This window comes from Megascapheus bottae, chromosome 21 (genome assembly GCF_031878675.1).
Source record: "Megascapheus bottae isolate mThoBot1 chromosome 21, mThoBot2.hap1, whole genome shotgun sequence".
NCBI lineage: Eukaryota > Metazoa > Chordata > Mammalia > Rodentia > Geomyidae > Megascapheus > Megascapheus bottae.
The window spans coordinates 16,218,180-16,238,636 of record NC_143529.1 but is presented as its reverse complement, the minus strand read 5'-3'; the positions used below and the strand labels follow the sequence as shown (position 1 = coordinate 16,238,636).

General features: G+C 35.9%; 1 protein-coding gene across 5 annotated transcripts in view; it reads right to left on the bottom strand.

Annotated features, from left to right (window-relative positions):
- Creb1 (cAMP responsive element binding protein 1) overlaps nucleotides 1–20,457 on the bottom strand; it is a 52,278-nt gene that overhangs the window by 10,728 nt on the left and 21,093 nt on the right. For 4 of the 5 annotated variants that reach the window (XR_016539140.1, XR_016539141.1, XM_090354690.1 and 1 more), the window contains exons 3-8: nucleotides 18,790–18,936; nucleotides 17,797–17,838; nucleotides 10,769–10,869; nucleotides 8,205–8,347; nucleotides 4,187–4,369; nucleotides 1,888–2,038 (exon numbers count right to left, since the gene is read on the bottom strand). Coding sequence is in view for 3 of the 5 variants with exons in the window: in XM_090354690.1 (XP_090210816.1) it covers nucleotides 1,888–2,038; nucleotides 4,187–4,369; nucleotides 8,205–8,347; nucleotides 10,769–10,869; nucleotides 17,797–17,838; nucleotides 18,790–18,936 (767 nt within the window). In the remaining 2 variants the exon portion in view is untranslated. The remainder of the gene's footprint in view (nucleotides 1–1,887; nucleotides 2,039–4,186; nucleotides 4,370–8,204; nucleotides 8,348–10,768; nucleotides 10,870–17,796; nucleotides 17,839–18,789; nucleotides 18,937–20,457) is intronic. The other variant, XM_090354693.1, reaches the window with a different exon arrangement.

Below are 20,457 nucleotides of genomic sequence, written 5' to 3'. Positions count from 1 at the left end.
AGTGTGGCTGGGCTGGCTTTGAACCGCGATTCTCAGATCTCAAGCCGCCTGAGTAGCTAGGATTACAGGTGTGAGCCACGAGCACCTGGCCTTCTAGACCTTTTTTTGTTGTTTTTAATTTATTTTTTTGTTGATTGTAGGGTTTGAACTCAAGGTCTGGGTACTGTCCCTGAGCTCTTCAGCTCAGGGCTATCACTCTACCACTTGAGCCACATTGTCAACTTTGGTTTTCTGGTGGTTAAGTGGAGCTAAGTCTAACAAACTTTCATGCCTGTGCTGGCATTGAGTAGCTAGGATTACAGACATGGACCACCAGCACCCAGCTTGTTTCTGCAATCAAAAGAATTTATTGGCTGGGAGTCTGGCCTGGTGGCAGTCACTGCCTAGCATGCATGATGATGACGAAGAAAGGGTTAAATTCCTTGGTGCCAATTACAAAGAAAAAGCCAAAGTGGTGCTTGGCTCAAGTGGTGCTTGGTTTAGCCTTGAGAAAGTTTAGGCACTGAGTTCAAACCCCAGAACTGGCAAAAAAAAACGAAGAATTTATTTTCTGGCCGCCTTGCTATGTCTACATGGAACTATTTGTACATGTATTAATATGTTTTAAGTTTTATACCTAATTTGCTTGAGATTATCTTAAAGAAGGTTAGGCATTTTCTTACAATTAAGTTTTTACATTAAATTTGAATACATCTTCTACACTTCCATTTGGTGTTGAAATTTATTTACTTAAACAAAGCTATTTAAAGCACATGATAAAATAAAAGCCACTGGGCTTCTTTCCAAGTTTTTCCCTAACAGTGCTACCATTTCTCATAGCTATAGATGTAATTTATTAACATTGTGAGAGCTAAGAAAGTATTTTAGGAAAAGCAGCTGAAACACAAAGTTGGTTAAACAAGAAACTAACAGAGAGCATTCATAGGTAAAAAGTGTTGTCAGGGTATAATTTTACTTGACCAATATTAGAATTACATTTTAAGTGAGATATGTGTGACTTCTTTTAAAACAGGCATGAAAAAATAATAGATTGTCCCAAAGTAACAGTTAAATGGGAGAGCTAGGACTTGAAACTAGATTTTTTTCAAGTTCAGCTTTTGTTTCTTTCACTTTATCATAGTGTTTAAAGATTCTTGGGACGAACTGATTTCTATTTTTCTATATTATCATGTATCATCTTTGTATCATATATTTATTATCTTCAAGTTCATTGTTTTGTTTCAGTTATTTCCATACTAAAATCTTAAATATTTAGTAAGTCACTTTTCTTATTTTCTTTTTTTTCAGGGGGGTGGGGGGAGGGACAGGCTGGGGTATCTGTGGTGGGCTTTGAACTCTTGGGCCTGGGCATTGTCTTTGGGCTCTTCAGCTCAAGACTAGTTCTCTACCACTTGACCCACAGTGCCACTTCCAGTTTTCTAGAGGTTTAATTTGGAGATAAGTCTCACAGACTTCCATGCCTGAAGTGTTAAATTATCTTTTTGAATAATGAAAATTTTAAAATGTAAAGTAGCCTTTATACATTTACTTTATTACAAATAAATTTAAGGTAAATACACTTAACATTTAATATTAACACACCTATGACATGTTTGATCTTTTGAATAGCACTACTCACGGAAAAAATTTTTAAATAACTTATTTGTTAGTTGGAGCAAATATAAACATAGGAAAGCTGTGGATTAAATCCCCTGTGGTAAAACTCCATGAAAAAATCTAACTTCATAACTAAAGACTGACCCACAATTTTATTTTGAAAATGAGGAAGTTTCAGTGGGATCATTTCTATTGGAAAATAATCAATTCAATGATCCTATTATCAGAAAATATAAAGATACACTTAGAAGAACTGATCCCCAGTGGTCTAAATAAATGGAATATATGTACCTGTTCTTCATTAGACGAACCTCTCTCTTTCGTGCTGCCTCTTCAGCAGGCTGTGTAGGAAGTGCTGGGGAAGATGCCATAACAACTCCAGGTGCAATGGTACTGGTTGGTGCTGTGCGAATCTGGTATGTTTGTACATCTCCAGAGGCAGCTATAAAGAAGAACAGTGAACGAAGTTTAATACAGCAACTCTGTAACTTGATTTAACTGTGTATCAATCATCAATTTAATATATACTTTTTGGATTGGAAGGGATATGATAAGGAGCAGATGATTATGGCTAAAATATTGAAATAATGATCAACTCTGTCATTACTGAGAAATAAATCCCAATTTGCTGTATTTATTAGTAGAGATAATTGTGTGAAAGATGCCTTAACCTATGTCTGCTGCGTCTCATGTATCTCTATTGGAATGCAGGTCTATTCTGTGGTTAACATGCTTACCAACCTTAAGTCTAAAAGGGAAGTAGGGCACAGCTTGGATGATCTTCCTAGATAGAGTATAATCCTCAGTGTCTTCCTTTGATATTGGTAAATTCATTAAAAAAATTTCAAGCAGACTCTTGCCACGACATAAAAACGACCATGACTTTTCATAAAATAGCAAAATGGAAGAGAAAATAAAGCATTATGGTCAACTATTATAAATTTCTAATTCAAACAAAACTGAAAGTATGAGAAAGTGATGCTAATTATATTATTTGAAAACATATTGTTAAATGTAAATAACAGCTGAATTAAAATTGTATTTTTCTAACTAAACAGCCTACTTGTCAAATTGCTTCCAAAAACAGCTTTATAAAATGCTCTCTCCCAATAAGAAACCTAACATTGAGAGAATTTGAAGATCTTCATAAGATTATCCACATCAGATATCAATATCAATTAACTTGTGTAGTTTGAGTGGAAAAGATTTATATACTAAACATGTTACCATCTTCAAACTGACGTTCAGAATTCAAATTCACTGACATCCTGCTTTACAATTTTTGAGTACCTGCATGTAAAGTGAAAAGGTGTTTTACTCCCATTAATAAGCAAAATATTATTTCTTTCAAATACCATTTGTTTAACAGAATATATTCTGTAAATACATTTGTGCCATTTAATAAATTGTGACTCAGGTTGGTGTCTTAGGAATACCCTAAAATAATTATCCATGGTGAATGGAAAAACATTTTGTTGGTGGTCACGTAGGGCTTGAACTCACGGCCTGGGCACTGTCCCTGAGCTTTTTTCCTCAAAGCTAGTGCTCTACCAGTTTGAGCCACTGCCCCACTTCCAGTTTTCTGGTGGTTAGCTGGAGATCAGAGTCGCTCAGTCTTTGCCCCAGCTGGCTTCAAACAGTGATCCTCTGACCTCAGCCTCCTCAGTAACTAGGATTATAGGCATGAGCCAGTAAGTACCCAGCTATGTCTATTAACTATTTTTGTAGAAACGCATTTATTAGTTCTTCCATCTCTAATATTTTAATCTGGCATAAATTATATTCTTGTATTTAAATAAATTTAGCAACAAAAATTCATGGCGAATTCCTACTTACACATTCTTGAAATACATGAAAATAACAAAAAAGAAAAGCTATTTCTACAACTCAAGCATTTATCTACTACTGTCTCTCTTTCTCCTAAGCCCAACAGTCTTGCATACCGTATGATCTTTTGGAATACAGTTGATATAAGTAATGATCTTAGAAAAAAGTACTTAAATTTCTTTAGAATAAATTTTAAAAACCAGAAAGCAAAACCCAAAGGTAGAAGAAGAAAGAATTAGGCCTAGAGAGGTTGGGTCTTACTCAGGATCACACAACACACCCAGTCAGTAAGGTCTAGAATCCATTTTTCCTAACTAGCAATTTTCTTATAATCTACCTCCTTAAATCCTCAAAAGACTGTGTTTAAGATCACATTATATTCCCCCTACCCTCTTCAAGTTCTGGGCTTGAGGCTCAGGGTCTGAGCACTGTCTCTTTGGACTTTCTCAAGGCTAGCTCTACCACTTCCGGGTCTTTGGGCATGCTAGGCAAGCACTCTACACACTAGCCCAAACCCCCAGCCCCAAGATCTATACTATATTTTAAAAACAGAAAGTAGTTGTTTTTATGCCATGACATTTTGGTCCAAATGGAGTAACAGTAGATTTCATGGAAAGTATCTACTTTTTTTTTTTATTAACTATATATCCAAATAAATAGTGAGGAAACATTAACTACATTTAAAGGTACTTACTTTTTTCAGTTTACAAAACTTTAATCTTTCAAATAATTTATTTTATTTGTGAATTCTGAATTTCCTTACCCTGAACAACAACTTGGTTGCTGGGCACCAAAATCTGCTGTCCATCAGTGGTCTGTGCATACTGTAGAATGGTTGTACCCGGCTGAGTGGCGGCTGCATTCGTCATGGTTAGTGTTTGCAGACCCTGTACCCCATCGGTACCATTGTTAGCCAGTTGTATTGCTCCTCCCTGGGTAATGGCAACTAAAACCCAATGGATTGTATTGTTACATGTTTATTGAACACCACATAAGACTTTTTAAAATATATTTAATTTGATGTAAAACAATGTGCAAGACACAGGATAAATTATATTATAATAAATAGTATCACCAAATATTTGACATACTCAGTAATTTTCTACTTAGGAAAACCATATCCTATTTTTAAGACAAATTTATTCTATTTACTACATGACCACTTATATGTCGAATTCCTTTTGACCATGTTTGATTCTAAGGAGTTCCTACTTTATGGTTCACATTTTCCCTTATTCTAGTTTTAGCTACATAATCTACGTATTATTTAATATTTTGTCCTAGCAGCCAGGTATAGTAATTGTGTTTGTAATCTGAAGTAGCAGGAAGTTCAGTCAGGAGGATCATAAAGGAATTTAAGCACAAGAATTTAAGATAGTTGAGGAATTTAAGAAGCAACACAGTAAGACCCAATCTCAGTAAAGTAAATAAGTAAACATAAATAAGTAAACAAGTCTTGGGATGTAGCCCTTAAGTATGTTCAAGGACATGAGCTTTAAAAAGTCCAGTCAAACCACTGCAATGCCCTAATGAATCTTCGTTAGCACCAGTCTATTATGGAGCTTAAAATTGAATTTGAGATCATCATTTATAAAATTATTTTTTACTGTACTTTAATATGTATCTTAGCATTTCTTTATAGGATCTTTACTAAATTATTCACTAATAAAACCATAAATCATTTTATTAAGATGACAAAAATTTAGCTGAATCTTTCCAAATCAGAAATTAGTTGAATCTTTCCAAATCTTACTAAGGTCTAGTATTACAGAAAGCGAAAGAACAAAAAGTTCAAATGGATTCTAACTAAATTAAGAGAAAGTTAAAAAAAAAAAAGCAAAACTACGATGAACATGTCTGACCTGAGTGTGTTACTTATTAGAAAGGAATTAGTTTGAGACCAGTTATTAGCAAGCTAGGAGGGAATGAAATATCCTGAATTTACTGGACCTGGAAAGCTATCTATTGTACTTAATAAAGAAGGAGAATTAAAAATTATTACTTGGCTAGTGAAACAAATTGATACTTGTGAAAATTAGCATATTAGCATACATAATTTATTTTAGTTAATCTTAGACAAGGGGAAAACAGTATTTACGTATTATAAGATTAGTTCTGGTAAGATTAAAGATTAAGTTAGCAGAAACAAACATTATATAGCATTAATAAGAAAGTCTATTGTATTTAATAAACCTTTTCTTTTTTGGCTACATAGCAATGAACTCAAAGTGAAAAAAAACTACATATAAAAGCATGAATTATAGAATTCTATCATTAAATCCGTACTTGATTTTGTTTTCACTTCTGTAAAGTTAATATCTGGTTCAAAACAGGTCATGTATATGCAAAAACTTTGAACAAGGAAGAGAGCTTTTAAATGTTATTAATGTAACCGATTGAGTTTTGGTAACTTCATTCGACAAGTTAAGAAATAACACTATTGTGTATTTCAGTGTTCATTACAGTGCTTCTTAATCAAGAAAATAATGTAAAATCAGTTCCATCAAAGTGAAGTGCACATGAACAGAAAGGCAAATGGGTAAAGGCATTGAATAAAACTGTAAAAATCTAAACTTTTAATCTTGAATCTGTAGTAACAGGAAGGTATTGTATATCTTAGGTATGCTGAAACAGGGTGAAACCATAGGTCATCTATCAGTGTAAAAGACACATCCCGAATAGCTGAAAGTATCTGCATAAGAAACAATTATACAGCCTACAGCCAGGTGCGATGGCTCATGCCTATAATCCTAGCTACTCAGGAGTCTGAGATCTGAAGATCAAGGTTCAAAGCCAGGCTGGGCACTAAAAAAACATGAGACTCCTATCTCCAATTAACCACCAGAAAACCAGAAGTGGTGATGTGGCTCAAGGGGTAGAGCAGTAGCCTTGAGCTGAAGAGCTTAGGGACAACACCCAGGCCTGGAGTTCAAGTCCCACACTGACCAAAAGGGGGGGAAAAATCCAAACAACAATTATTAAATTAAAAATGCACAGGTATAGACATGTAACTACTTATCTTGCCCAACAAAATATTTAAGAAGGAATAAAGATAACTGAGTCCACTGAGCTCAAGTAGTAAATGAGTAATTTTTTTTTAAGTGTCCTTCAACACATTATCAAAAGTTCCAGCTCTGGGAGAGCTAAAAATTTTGCTACTTGGGAGTCTGCTTTTATTTAATACAGTTGGATATAAATTACAGGCAAATAAAACTACAATGGGCTGGAACTAAAAAAAAAAAAAAAGTAACTTGAGCCTCATATATGAGGAGAAATAAAGAAGCATAAAATAAAAAGCAGGTTTCAGAAGCATTTTAAAATAGAGTTGGAGGCATGGCTTACGTGGTAAAGCCAAGTGCAAGGCCCCAAATTCGAATTCTGGGACAGTCTTTCCTCTAAAAAGTACTTTACAGTAGATTAAAGTGAAAGATAAGAAAGACATAAAGGTCTAGGCTCAAGTGGCACAGCACCAGTTTTGAGCAAGCCAAGTGAGCACAATGTTCCTGAGTTTGAACCCCAGTTACTGGAAAAAAAAGAAGAAAAAAAGAGACATCTTTTTTTTTGGGGGGGGGGGGGGAGTGTCTTGGAGCTTGAACTTTGGGCCCTGTGCAGGTGCTGTCCCTGAGCTCTTCAGCTCAAGGCTACCACTCTACCGATAGAGCCACAGCCCCACTTCCTATTTTCTAGTGAATAACTGGAGATAAAGAATCTTAAGGTCTTTAGTGCCTGGGCTGGCTTTGAACTGTATTCTTCAGATCTCAGTCTCTTGAGTAGCTAGGATTACAGGAGTGAGCCACGTTCCTGGCTAAAAAGAGACATCTTTAGCTAGCTACTGGTAGCTCACATCTGTATTATTAGCTACTCAGAAGCTAGTATTAGCTATTAGCTAACACTGTCTCCAATTAACAAGAAAAAACTAAGTCTGTCTATCTATCTATCTATCTATCTATCTATCTATCTATCTATCTATCTATCTATAGAGAGAGAGAGAGGAGAGGGAGGGAGGGAGGGTAAGCCTAGAAAACACAACATGAAATAGAAACAAATAATATGCAGATGAAACCTTTTGTTTCTGTAAGCCAAACAGCAGAACATCCCTTTAATTTTAGTAGTCCGTAAGTTTATGCTGTAATTCATTATATGCTACCTTGAATATGAAAAGAGTAATTAAATGTGCTTTAATAAGACTGCAACCAAGCCATTCCTCCTCAAACCATTATGAAATATAAATACTTTTAAATCTTTGTAGAAGCAAAACAAATCATTAAAAATAAATGGGAACATTCTGAAGCTTAAATATGATCAGAGAATTTTTCCTCTATCCAAAAATCCACAGTATCATGTGACAAGATCTAGAGTTTCATTTTGTGGTCACAAAGCTACAGACTTAATGTTCTGCACAAAGCAAAAACAGATTTTCAGGCTTACATAATCTGAAGAAATTATTTCTATTATAGACTTCTGTATACTGAAAGTAAAGGAAATATAATGACAGTATTGAGAAAAGAAATTGAACTCCACTGACTCACACCTGTAAGGCTAGCTACTCTGGAGGCTAAGCTCTGAGGATCATAGTTCGAAGACAGACTGGGTAGGAAAGTCCAGAGGCTCTTCTCCCACTACCTACCAGAAAACTGAAAGTGGAGCAGTGGCTCAAAGTGGGTAGGGCACTAGCCTTGAGCAACACAGCTGAGGGATAGTGTCTAGGCCCTCATGACTGAAAGAAAAAAAGAAAAAAGAAAAAGAAAAAGACTGAGAAAAGACATGACATATTTACTCACTATACTGTCCACTGCTAGTTTGGTAAATTGGAGTTGGCACCGTTACAGTGGTGATGGCAGGGGCTGAAGTCTCCTCTTCGGACTTTTCTTCTTCAATCCTTGGCACTCCTGGTGCATCAGAAGATAGGTCATTCAAAATTTTCCTAGAAAAATAAGGAAGTATATTAATTCAACTAAAGGTAAAAATTACTGGCAATGCAGAAAGGTGCTAAATGCTTAGGATGTAAGTTTAAAATATGAATCATGGGCCCAGGAGTTTGACCTAGCAGTAGAGTGCTTGCCTAGCATGCATGAAGACCTGGGTTCAATTCCTTGGTATCACATACATACAAAAAAAGCTGGAAGTGGTGCTGTGGCTCAAATGGTAGAGATCTAGCCTTGAGAAAGTCCAAGGACAGTGCTCAGGCCCTGAGCTCAACCCAGGACTGGCAAAAAAAAAAAAAACATAAAATATACTCAAAGAATCAGGAATGTTAAAGAGAAGGTCTAGAGAGAAAAACGACCAATATATGTTGATACACGAGTATTTTTTCTTTAAATACAAGGTCTTATGTTTAGCCCTGGCTTGCCTGAAACTTGAAATACTTCAGCCTCTCACATGCTGGTATTAGTTTATGCACCACACTGCATTCATCAGTATACAATACATATTTGTATACTTAAAGAAAACTGTAACAGGGAGATATGTTTCTTACTGTAGATTATGAAAGAAAAAGTTTTAAAAGCTACTTCTTTAGATCCAGGAATTAATCTATCTAGTTCTCTTCTGACAATTGAAACATGAACAAGAAGTCATTTTTCTGTCCTCTCAAGTTCAAATTATTGTTATAGACCACTATGGTAAATCTTTCTGGATACAGTTCGCTTTCTCCTAATGTATATACCAGACTGTGCACTCATCAGTAAGATAAATTCCCTTCCTTAAATTAGATCTAGATACTGTGTCTCACTTTCAGTAGCCTTATGGTATATTGGCATTTTGGGTGGGGGACGAGGAGTGGGTGGGGAGGGAAGGGACAGGGCGGCAACCATATCATATTAATAATTACATAAAAGTATAAATATCTTCTTTAAAATATTCTTAATACAGAATCTAATGTTGAATGTATGGTTTTATTTCATGATCATTTTTGAAAATTTACAGAATAACCATTTTTGTTTCATTCTACTGCCCTTTGCTGCTATGATCTTTCAAAGTTCTTATCCTCTCATAACTTGAGGAACATAAACCCTGAGTGTCTGTCATTTGTAAATTTAATATGCTTTTCAGCTGAAATGCATGCTTCCAGATTTCCTCTGGATAGAAGTTAAATGATATAGAGATAAGAATGTTTCCATTAAATTATATCTCTAACTGATGTTGATTAACTGATGTGTCATCAATGAATGTCTTTAGTTTCAGCTTTGCACATTAAGCATTCCACTATAATGAAGATGTAGAGGAATTTATGAAGTTAAAATAATGGTGTCCAATATGCAAGTTTGATTGTAAGGGCAGGTATAGTATTCAACACATCTGGTCTCATGATATCTTTCATTTGACTATTAAATATCATTTTTACTTACAATTATTATTAAATTGTTAATTATTAATTTATCATCATTAAATGACCACTCCTAGGTTTTAGGCTATAAGCCAAATAAGAGATTTTTTTTCAGTACAAAAGCTTTAGGCTCAAAAATGTTACATACTAACAGGATATCTCAAAGTTAAAATCTAATACTAGCAGGGCACCAATGGCTCACGCCTGTAATCGTAGTTACTCAGGTGGTTCTAAATATTTTAACCAAAAAAAAGTGCTTATCCAGGACTTTTGAGCAAGAAGTGGTCTCATTCTGTACAAGCTTTATTTTAGAGAAGTAATATAGAAATAATTTATTAGGTATTGCCTTGAAAAGTTGTTTTTCTAACAGTTACTATCTGCTACTACCAAAGGCTTCAGGTACATTGAAAAAAAAATTTTTTTTTCTTGGCTGGATGCTGAGAGCTCACACCTGTTAATCCTAGCTACTCAGGAGGCTGAGACCTGAGGATCAAGTTCAAAGCCAGCCCGGGCATGAAAGTCTATGAGACTTTTATCTCCAAGGAACTACCAGAAAACCAAAAGTGGTGTGGTGGCTCAAAGTGGATGAGTACAAGAAGGCTCAGGACAGTGCCCAAGCCGAGTTCAAACCCCCCCCCCCCAAAAAAAAAATCTTAAAAAAAATTTAAATTGTTATTGTGAAGGTGATACAGAGGGGTTATAATTACATGAGTACATTTCTTTTTGGACAATGTTACCTCTCTCACTCTTTCCTAGTTTTTCCCTTTTGTGCCCATGTATTTTTTTTTTTTTTTTTGCCAGTCCTGGGCTTGAGCTCAGGGCCTGAGCACTGTCTTTGGGATTTCTCAAGGCTAGAGCTCTACCACTTGAGCCTCAGCATCACTTCCAGCTTTTTTCTATGTATGTGGTACCGAGGAATCGAACCCAGGTCTTCGTGCATGCTAGGCAAGCACTCTACCACTAGGCCAAACTCCCAGCGTGCCCATGTATTTTTAAATTTTGACTACAGAAACTCCTTACCTGTAGGAAGGCCTCCTTGAAAGAATTTCCCTTCGTTTTTGAGAATCAGTTACACTATCCACAGATTCCTGTGAATCTTCACTTTCTGCAATAGTTGAAATCTGAAAATAAAGAAAATTTTTTATCTTGACAACCCAATTTAGTGCCCATCAAATATTATGAACCTCATAAAAGTCAAATATAAATGATTATATATAAACCTCATGTATGCTTCAGTTTTAAATGGGAGATGACCATTTAGATAACTAGTCATCTCTACTCCCACTTTCTTAACCTACATTTAATGTGAATTAAGATGAAGTCAGGAATAATTACATTTGTCCTGAAACATTTGTTTTTAATTCAGAACTCCATCTAGTCTATCTTGAATGCATTAATATTGTCAGCTTTTTCTCACATTTTTTAGAACAAAATTGCCAACCAAAATGGGCTGAACATTAGAAAAGCCCAAATGACCAAAAATATGGTCCCAAATATATGCAGTGACTCTATAAATACTTTTAATTACTCTGCAAATACTTTTAATTTTACAAGTGTACAAGATCAGAGGTGCTCTACCACATTCCAGGCAGTTTTTTTAGACAAGTTGTAACAAGTTCATTATGATATAGACATGTTTCAAAGTTAGCATTCTACAGTTTTTGTATGACAGGTCCTGGAGTTTGAACTTAGCACCTGGGTGGGCACTGTCTCTTTGTGTTTTTTTTGCTTAAGGCTACTACAGCTCTCTGGCTTAGTAATTAATTGGAGTTAAGAATTTCTCAGATTTTCCTGCCTGGGCTAGTTTTGAACCATAATTCTTAGATCTCAGCTTCCTGGGTAGCTAGGATTATGGGCATGAGCCACTAGAATCTAGCGTATACAGTTGTTATTATTATTTTATATCAATTGTGGGCTTGTTTTTTGTTTGGGTTTTTTTTTTAAACTTATTTTTGGTCTTTTCTTTTTTAGTACCAGGGATTGAACCTAGGACGTTGCACTTGCCTAGCTACATCCTTGCCCTTTACAGTTATTTTTTAAGCAAACATTCCAGGTAAAGATCTATGCACTTTTGGGCTGGGAGTTTGGCCTCATGGTGGAGTGCTTGCCTAGCTTTCACGAAGACCAGGATTCATTTCCTTGGTACCACCTACATAGAAAAAAAAAATCCACAAGTGGTGCGGTGGCTCAAGTGTTAGAGCTCTAGTCTTGAGAAAGTCCAAGGAACTATCCCAAGGAACTTACAACTTTACTCTTTAAACCCATATTTTCCTTTATTATAAAGGAAAAACAAAATTCCTGTATTTACTATTGCAGTTCCATACAATAATTCTATGCAATGACTAAAAAAAAAAAACAAATCAAAGTAAATGGTAAAACATTCCTAAATGTTTTCTAAAACTGTCCCCTGAAGCTTAAGTACTTTCCATGAGTAGGTTGAAACTCATGGCTTAGATAGATTATACTCACTGGATCAAGAAACCATAGTAGAAGTCTAGGATTGATCTGAAGATCTACCAGTGTACACACAGATACACACACACGAAAATTTTACATAGGCAAATATACTTATTTGCCTAGACTAGCTATGAACTGCAATCCTCAGATCTCAGTCTCCTGAGTAGCTAGGATTACAGGTATGAGCAACTGACACCCAACCTTAATTGTACATTTTAAGTTTTTTTTTTCCTCTTTTTTTTTCTTGTTTTTTTTTTTTTTTTTTTTTTTTTTTTGCCAGTCCTGGGCTTGAGCTCAGGGCCTGAGCACTGTCTTTGGACTTTCTCAAGGTTAGAGCTCTACCACTTGAGCCTCAGCACCATTTCTGGCTTTTTTCTATGTATGTGGTACCGAGGAATCGAACCCGGGTCTTCGTGCATGCTAGGCAAGCACTCTACCACTAGGCCAAACTCCCAGCCCTACATTTAAAGTTTTAATTACAAGTTTGTTTTTGTTTTTTTGCCAGTCAGGGAGCATGAACTCAGGGCCTGAGCACTGTCCTTGGGCTTTTCTCAAGGCTAGTGCCCTACCACTTGAGCTACACTCTGGCTTTTTCTGTGTATGTGGTACCAAGGAATAGAATCCTGGTCTTCATGCATGCCAGGCAAGCACTCTTCCTCTAGGCTAAACTCCCAACTCTAGTCAAGACATCTTTATGGTAGCTTAAGTATAATTATTTATTTTAATTTCCTAAAGATAAATCACTTAACTACTAAAAGATCATTTAATGTCTTTTAAAGTGATAGGCGCCTAGGCCTGTGATTTAATAACTGCTAGTTATGAAAAAGACAATTCCCAATACATAGATAACAAAAGTAACTATATTTTAGATTGAGCTTACATAGTAAAACACTTTTCATTTTCATCTACCAACTACAGAATCACAACTATGCAAACTAATGTTGAGATTTAGCTTATATTTTCTTATTCCCTGGTCTAAGTTGGTTACTGCAGCCAGAAGAAAAGCCATACAATTTCAAGTATATGTATAAGTACATGTGCACACATGTATATGTGTGTACAGGTGTATGTATCTGTATGCTTGGTGATACTGGGATTTGAACCCAAAGCCTTGCACTTGTTTGATTGCTCCACTGGTGATCTATCAATTTAGCTGTGCTTTCATCCTGCTTTTTGCTGGTTATTTTGGAAAAGAAATCTCACAGACTTTTTTTTTGCCCATCAGCCTTGGTGATAACTCCTGAGCTCTAGATTATAGATGTGAGCTAACTGATGCTAGTGACTGTGCTGGTACTGGGACTGGGACTTAAATTCAGGGCCTCATATTCTTGCTTAAGTTTTTTTTACTGGCTAACTGGAGATAGTTTCATGGACTTTTCTGCTAGAGCTGGCTTTAATCTTCAATCTCAGCCTCCTGAGTACCACATAAACAAAAAAGGCCAGAAGTGTCCGTCAAACAAGTGGTAGAGCACTAGCCTTGAGAAAGCTCAAGGACAGTGCCCAGGCCCTGAGTTCAAGTCCCGAAACCGTAAAAGAAAAAAAAAACTTTTTTAAAGTATATCTGGGGGTTGCTAACTCTTGCTTATAATCTTAGTTACTCAGACGTTTGAGACCTGAAAATTGAGTCGCAAAACCAACTTCAACAAACATATCCACGAGACTCATCTCCAATTGACCAGCAAAAGCCAGAAGAGGAGTCTTTGCTCAAGTGGTAAAGTGCCAGTTGTGAATAAAAAAGCCAAATGAGAACGAAAGGTCTAGAAGTCAAGCCTCAGTTCTCTCTCTCTCCCTCCCCCCACCCAGTCCCCCTTCTCGTTTGCGTGCATGGGCACGTACTTTTTGGGAAGACAAATCTAGATTATCCCCAGTAAGAAGAAAACATGACATTTTCAAATTTATATTTCTAAAATTTTCTCTCCAAAGCATACATTTCTTTCAAGAAACAATTATTCTTTCATTTATAGTTAAAATAGCACTTTTTTTGAGATTGGACAGTTGAAATTCATTTCTTCTTTCAAACATCTGTTAGTAAAATACATCTTTTAAGTCCTTGTTTCCCAGCCATCATTAAAAATAAACACTACGAAGTTAGATAACTGTAAAACATTTTACTGTAAGTACAGAATCTATCTGTCATATTTTTAAGTGCTTCATCACATTACAAAGCATCAAAGATCTCATTTTCAGCAGTGCCAGAAGCTCAAAAATATAAATTCAATTACTCAAGAAGCCAAGACCTGAAGGACCTTGTTTCACTGCCAGTCCTGGCATAAAACCCTTGACATTCCATCTTCATTTAAACAGGAAAAGGCAGTTGGAAGTATGGCTCAAGTAGTAGACTCCCAGTTGTGGGCAAACAAGCCCAGTGAACACAAGACAGGTTCAGGCACAGTACTGGCAGCAAAGCAAAACAATTTTCATCTGGGACATTAACATAGCCTAGTGGTAGAGTGCTCGCTTAGCATGCATGAAGCCCTGGGTTCGATTCCTCAGTACATATTCAGAAAAAGCCAAAAGTGGTGCTGTGATTCAAGTGTCGAGAGTGCTGGCCTTGAGCAAAAAGTATCCAAGGACAGTGCCCAGGCCCTGAGTTCAAGCCCCAAGACTAGCAAAAACAACAACAAAAAATTCCATCTCCAATCACTCTGCTTATTTATTCTATGTTATTAACACCCTGTTATGTCTTTAATAGCAATCCTCCTTTCCAAACCTTGACTGCTTTCACCTGCTTAATTGCCTTCTGGTCTTTGCTCACCATTTTCCCAACCATCTTACATAAAATAAGCACTTTTCCCTTCACACCTTTCTCTACCCCTTACCCCTGTTTTATTTATCTCTTCAGCACTTATCCTCACCTGACATATTTTATTTTTTCATAGTCTGTCTCTCTTCACTCAATGTGATCTTCAAGAGAAATAGATGTATGCTTTGTTCTCTGCTGTCTTTGATAGCACCTAGAACAATGACTGGTACATAGCATGTGATCAATAAGCATTTGTTGAAGAGATGAATGTAATAATTTAAAGTAATATTATTTATAAATCACCCATTAGGCACATTTAAACTATATTATATTAAATGTGGCCAAGGCTAATAAATAAAAATGAGGATGTAACCTCAACCCTTATACACTGTACAATCCTCAACATTTTTATGACAATTTTCACATCATCTCTGAAAATACATACATACATATATACAGACATACATATATGCATGCATGTATGTGTAACAATAATGTTAGGGCACCAAATCTAGCTGTACTTGCAGTAAGTAAAGCTTAGTTTCTTATTTTTAGCTTGCAATATATAAACAAGAGTATCTTAATTCTCCTCTCATGGTATTTGGAAGCCTTGTTATATAATAATAATAATGTACTATGTACAAGCTTGAGAACAACTGATGTCTGATCACATCTAATGGGAACTTCTTCCTAGTTGTTAGCAGGGGTCACTGTGAGCCACGTGAGGTGACCAGTGAGTTTAGAGATTCTGCACAGCTAGGCCCTTTAAAAGAAAAAGGTCCACAGGTATATTTCTATCTATTTACAGAATCTAGGCTTTAAGATTCTAACTTTTCTTTTGCAAACATACATACTGTAAATTATAAACATTATAAATTAATGGAAAATCTGTTTTGTAAAGATAAAATATGTATTTCTATAAAGGAAATAGCCGCCATACAATGAACACCAGTTCCAAATTATATTCTAAAATAAAGATTAAAATAATGAATATAATAAACAATGAACTATCATATTTTATACCCCCCACTGCAGTTTCCATAAAATATGTAACTTTTTGTATGTTTTTTTTTTAAATGGAAGAAAACCTATGTCTTTAAGTGAAACAGAAAGTAAAGCTTGACATGTCCAAGATCATCTGACTTATTAGTATCCAAATAGGTCAGAATCTAGGTCTCCTCCCTGGCAGGTCAAATTCTTTCCACTATGATCACGAAAAGAACATGGATGAGTAATTAGTAATGGGAGAGCATGGGAAACAGTAAGGTAGCCTTCAATGAGATAAAAAGGCTAAGGCAAAGAACTACTTCTGAACATTTATGACTCCGTAGAAATTCTTTCATTTTTTTTTTTTTTTTTTTGTCAGTCCTGGGCTTGAGCTCAGGGCCTGAGCACTGGTCTTGGACTTTCTCAAGGCTAGAGCTCTACCACTTGAGCCTCAGCACCACTTCCGGCTTTTTTCTATGTATGTGGTACCGAGGAATCGAACCCGGGTCTTCATGCATGCTAGGCAAGCACTTTAACCACTAGGCCAAACTCCCGGCCCCAAATTCTTTCATTTTTAAGACAATCTATTCCATCCATTCCCAGAGTTAATGGAAATTCACCCAACCTGATTTTATTTCCTTCCTTCCTTTTTGCATTTGTTTGTGGGGCTTGAACTTTGGGCCTGAGCGCTACAGCTCAAGGCTACTATGCTATTCCTGGGCCTGGGTATTGTCCCTAAGTTCTTCAGCTAAAGGCTATTGCGATACCCCCAGAGCCACAGCACCACTTTCGGTTTTTTAGTGGTTAATCAGAGATAAGAGTCTCATAGACTTTAGTGCCAGGGCTGCCTTTGAATCTCGATTCTCAGATCTCAGCCTCCTGAGTAGCTAGAATTACAGGCGTGAGCCACCGCACCAAGCTCTAACTTGATTTTCACATGAGAACACTGTCTGCCACAAGCCAAAAGCATAAGCACTGAATGAAGCAGAGGAGATCACAGCTCAATAAATCAATACCTAACACATCTTAACATATCCTTTGATAACATTAATAACAGAATACTTACTGGGCAAAGGAAACACATCTCCCCTCTACAGACAGAGATCTATCATTTCTGGCTATCATACTGAAAGAAAATACTATCTTTCAGGAAGAAGGCAAATAGGATGACAAAGACAAACCAAGGAACCTATTATAAAAGGCTAAAGAAAACTAGGACTTTGTTGAGTCTAAAATTTTCTTTTACATAGGAATAATATGGGGAAGAGGAACCAGTTAAGACAGAAAATGAGTAAGACTGAGCTAGTTTCTGAGGTTCAAGTACAACTGCCAGGTAAAAAAGAATGATATATTCTAGCTCAGGGAACAATATTTTATAGTCATCCCTTACTCTAAACAGATTATTTCCAGAGAGATGCAACCACTTTCTCTGAAACTGATCAAGGGCTGGGTGGCAAAATGTTTGGTCTAGACCAATAAGACTTCTAAGGCTTTTATTCAAATCTTAAAATTTCATGTCAATAGAGAAGGTCAAAGAATAGTTTATACACATACATTGTGTATATATGTGTATGTATGTGTGTGTGTGCATATATATATATGTTTTTGGCCAGTCTTGCAGCTTGAACTTAGGGTCTAGGCACTGTCCTTGAGCTTCTTTCGCTCAAGGCTAGCACTCTGCCACTTGAGTCTAAGTGCCACTTCCAGCCTTTTCTGTTTATGTGAAACTGAGGAATTGAACCCAGGACTTCATGCATGCTAGGCAAGTACTCTACTACTAAGCTACATTCACAACCCCCAAAGAATAATTTCTCACCTTACTTTCTAACAGTATTCTTCAAATCTAGGACCTAAGACTCACCTGATTTCTGGAGAAAAGTCTTTTTAGGTCCTTACTGGAAGACTGTGAAGCAAAAAATATGAAATGGGGAGGCTGGGGTTATAGCCTACTTGAATGAATAGTCTCTATCTCTCTTTCTCAATAAGCTTAGTTGAAAAGATCTATATATTATTGATTCCCTTCAGTTATGGCATCACCTTCAGAGGTTTGGTGGGCCTTTATTCATCTGGATCCAAATGAAAGGAACAAACTTCCCCCAAAATAAGATAACACACATAGTATAGTCAATGACCTAAAATGTACCATGTAAATATATTATTATTTCACCATTACATATTGTAATAAAAGTCCTATAAATCAATATTAAAAATGTTCAGGTAAATTTGAAATATGATATAAAAATCAATGTTAATAAAATCTTTAAAAAATGTTCAGGCTGGGCTGGGAGTTTGGCCTAGTGGTAGAGTGCTTGCGTAGCATCCACAAAGATCTGGGTTTGATTCCTCAGTACCACATACATAGACAAAAAAAAAGCTGGAAGTGGTGCTGAGGCTCAGGTGGTAGAGCTCTAGTCTTGAGAAATTCCAAGGACAGTGCTCAGGCCCTGAGCTCAAGCCCAGAACTGGAAAAAAAAAAAAAATTCAGGTAAGGTTATTGTTTATCAAGTGTTTTCTTTTTAAATGCAGGTTCAGAAAAGAATCACAAAACTATTATTTTTTGTATCTGAATTTTCTTTAACTGAAGTATACACAGTCTCTCCCAAACATTTCCACTTCATCTCATTTAACTATTTAACTATTCTCCTTAAATGAATTCCATCTTTTGTAGCTTAAGGAAAGTCATTATCTTTATGTTTATTGTTGGATATATATACCTATATATAATATCATAATATAGGTGAAACATACTCCTTTTCTATGAAGTGAATTTCTCTGAACTAAGTATTTTCACAACTAATGAAAAAAAAGACTATATACATGTTACAAATGTATACACAGAAATTTTCACACATACCTGAACTGTCTGGACTTGTGGAGACTGAATAACTGATGGTTGGGCTGCCTGAATAACTCCATGGACTTGAACGGTCTGCCCATTGGGCAGCTGTACTAAAGTTACGGTGGGAGCAGAAGATGTGGCATGAGCTGCTGGCATAGATACCTATGGTGTTGAACACAAAAAAAAAATTACCATCACAGATAGAAATCTCTGAACCACTTATGTTCAATATGAAGTAACTTTGTAGAAGCAAATATATGACATAGCTGGTAGGTATTTCATTAATTCAAAAAATGATTAAATTTAACATTCTTAATATGTCCTTTGCCCCTCCCCTTTTCAATGACTAACAAATGACAAATCTTTTATTATAGTATTAAAATATGCACATATGATTCTATTTTCCTGTTTTTTTTTTTTTAAAGTCAGAGTTGGATTGTTGTTTTCGTGTGTGTGTGTGTGTGTGTGTGTGTGTGTGTGTGATGGGGCTTGAACTTGGGCGCTGTCCCTGAGCTCTTCATCTGAAGGCTACTACCCTAATATTTTCCTGTTTTTATATTCAATTTCTTATTTTGTTCTTTAACGAAATTAAAAGATTGAGTAATAAGGACTATCTCCAGTTTAAAGACAAAATAACTGTTCAAAGAGTTCGTTTATGCAAGGCCAGACATGCTTAAAAATATCACGTGTCCAAATAAGCCATGTTTTAAAATATTGATTGCTCTTAAATTTAGGTAAGTTACCTACTAAGTCTGGAACAAATAAACATCTTACAGTATGCAGCTTAGTTTTCTTTATCTTAATTACAAGTATTCCTTTTCATTAATTATCAGTATAAATTAAAGAAAAAAATTCAATTTCTGTTGTTCCCAAATGTTAACAGCTGATGTTTTAAAATCTTGTTTTCATTTTGAATGAACAAGGGGCCCGAGTGAAAGACTAAGAGAAACTCACTGTTTCCTGAAGCAGAAAGGCCATTTTAATGAGTCAATATCCAAGTTTTTAAGTCACACATGTTAATCTGATGGCAATTATTGTTTCTATGTTCCACTACACTCACGCTAGGCATTTTATTTGCTCATTTGATGAACACTTAACCAAGACCTTCTTTCCAGGAACAATGTTTGAACTAAAACCACCAAATCTGAAAGATATGGCCTCTGACCTTAAATTATTGAAATGCATGCATACATGCATGCATGCATGGAGAAATAGAGAAAAAAGATACCAATAAATGTAATTCAAATGGATTAATGAGACTTGCTAGTAGAAAAATGGACATTATTTTTGTGATTAAAAAAATATCTTTGCTGTGTGTTGGTGGCTCATGCCTGTAAACCTAGCTACACAGGAAGCTGAGATCTAAAGACCACAGTTCAAAGCCATCCTGGGCACAAAAAGTCCATGTGACTCTTATCATCAATTAACCACAAGATAACTGAAAATGGCGCTGTGGCTCAAGTGGTAGAACACTAGCCTTGAGCTGAAGACATCAGGAACAGTGCCCAGGCCCAGAGTTCAAGCCCCACGAATGGGAAACACCACCACCACCAATAACAAAATTTTATTATTAAGACTTCTACAAAGTGTATATATTACAGAAACTACCCAACTCAACCCAAGCAGCTATAAGAATATACATTTGAAACAAAGACTTCTTATATTTTTTGAAAAAGGAGAAGC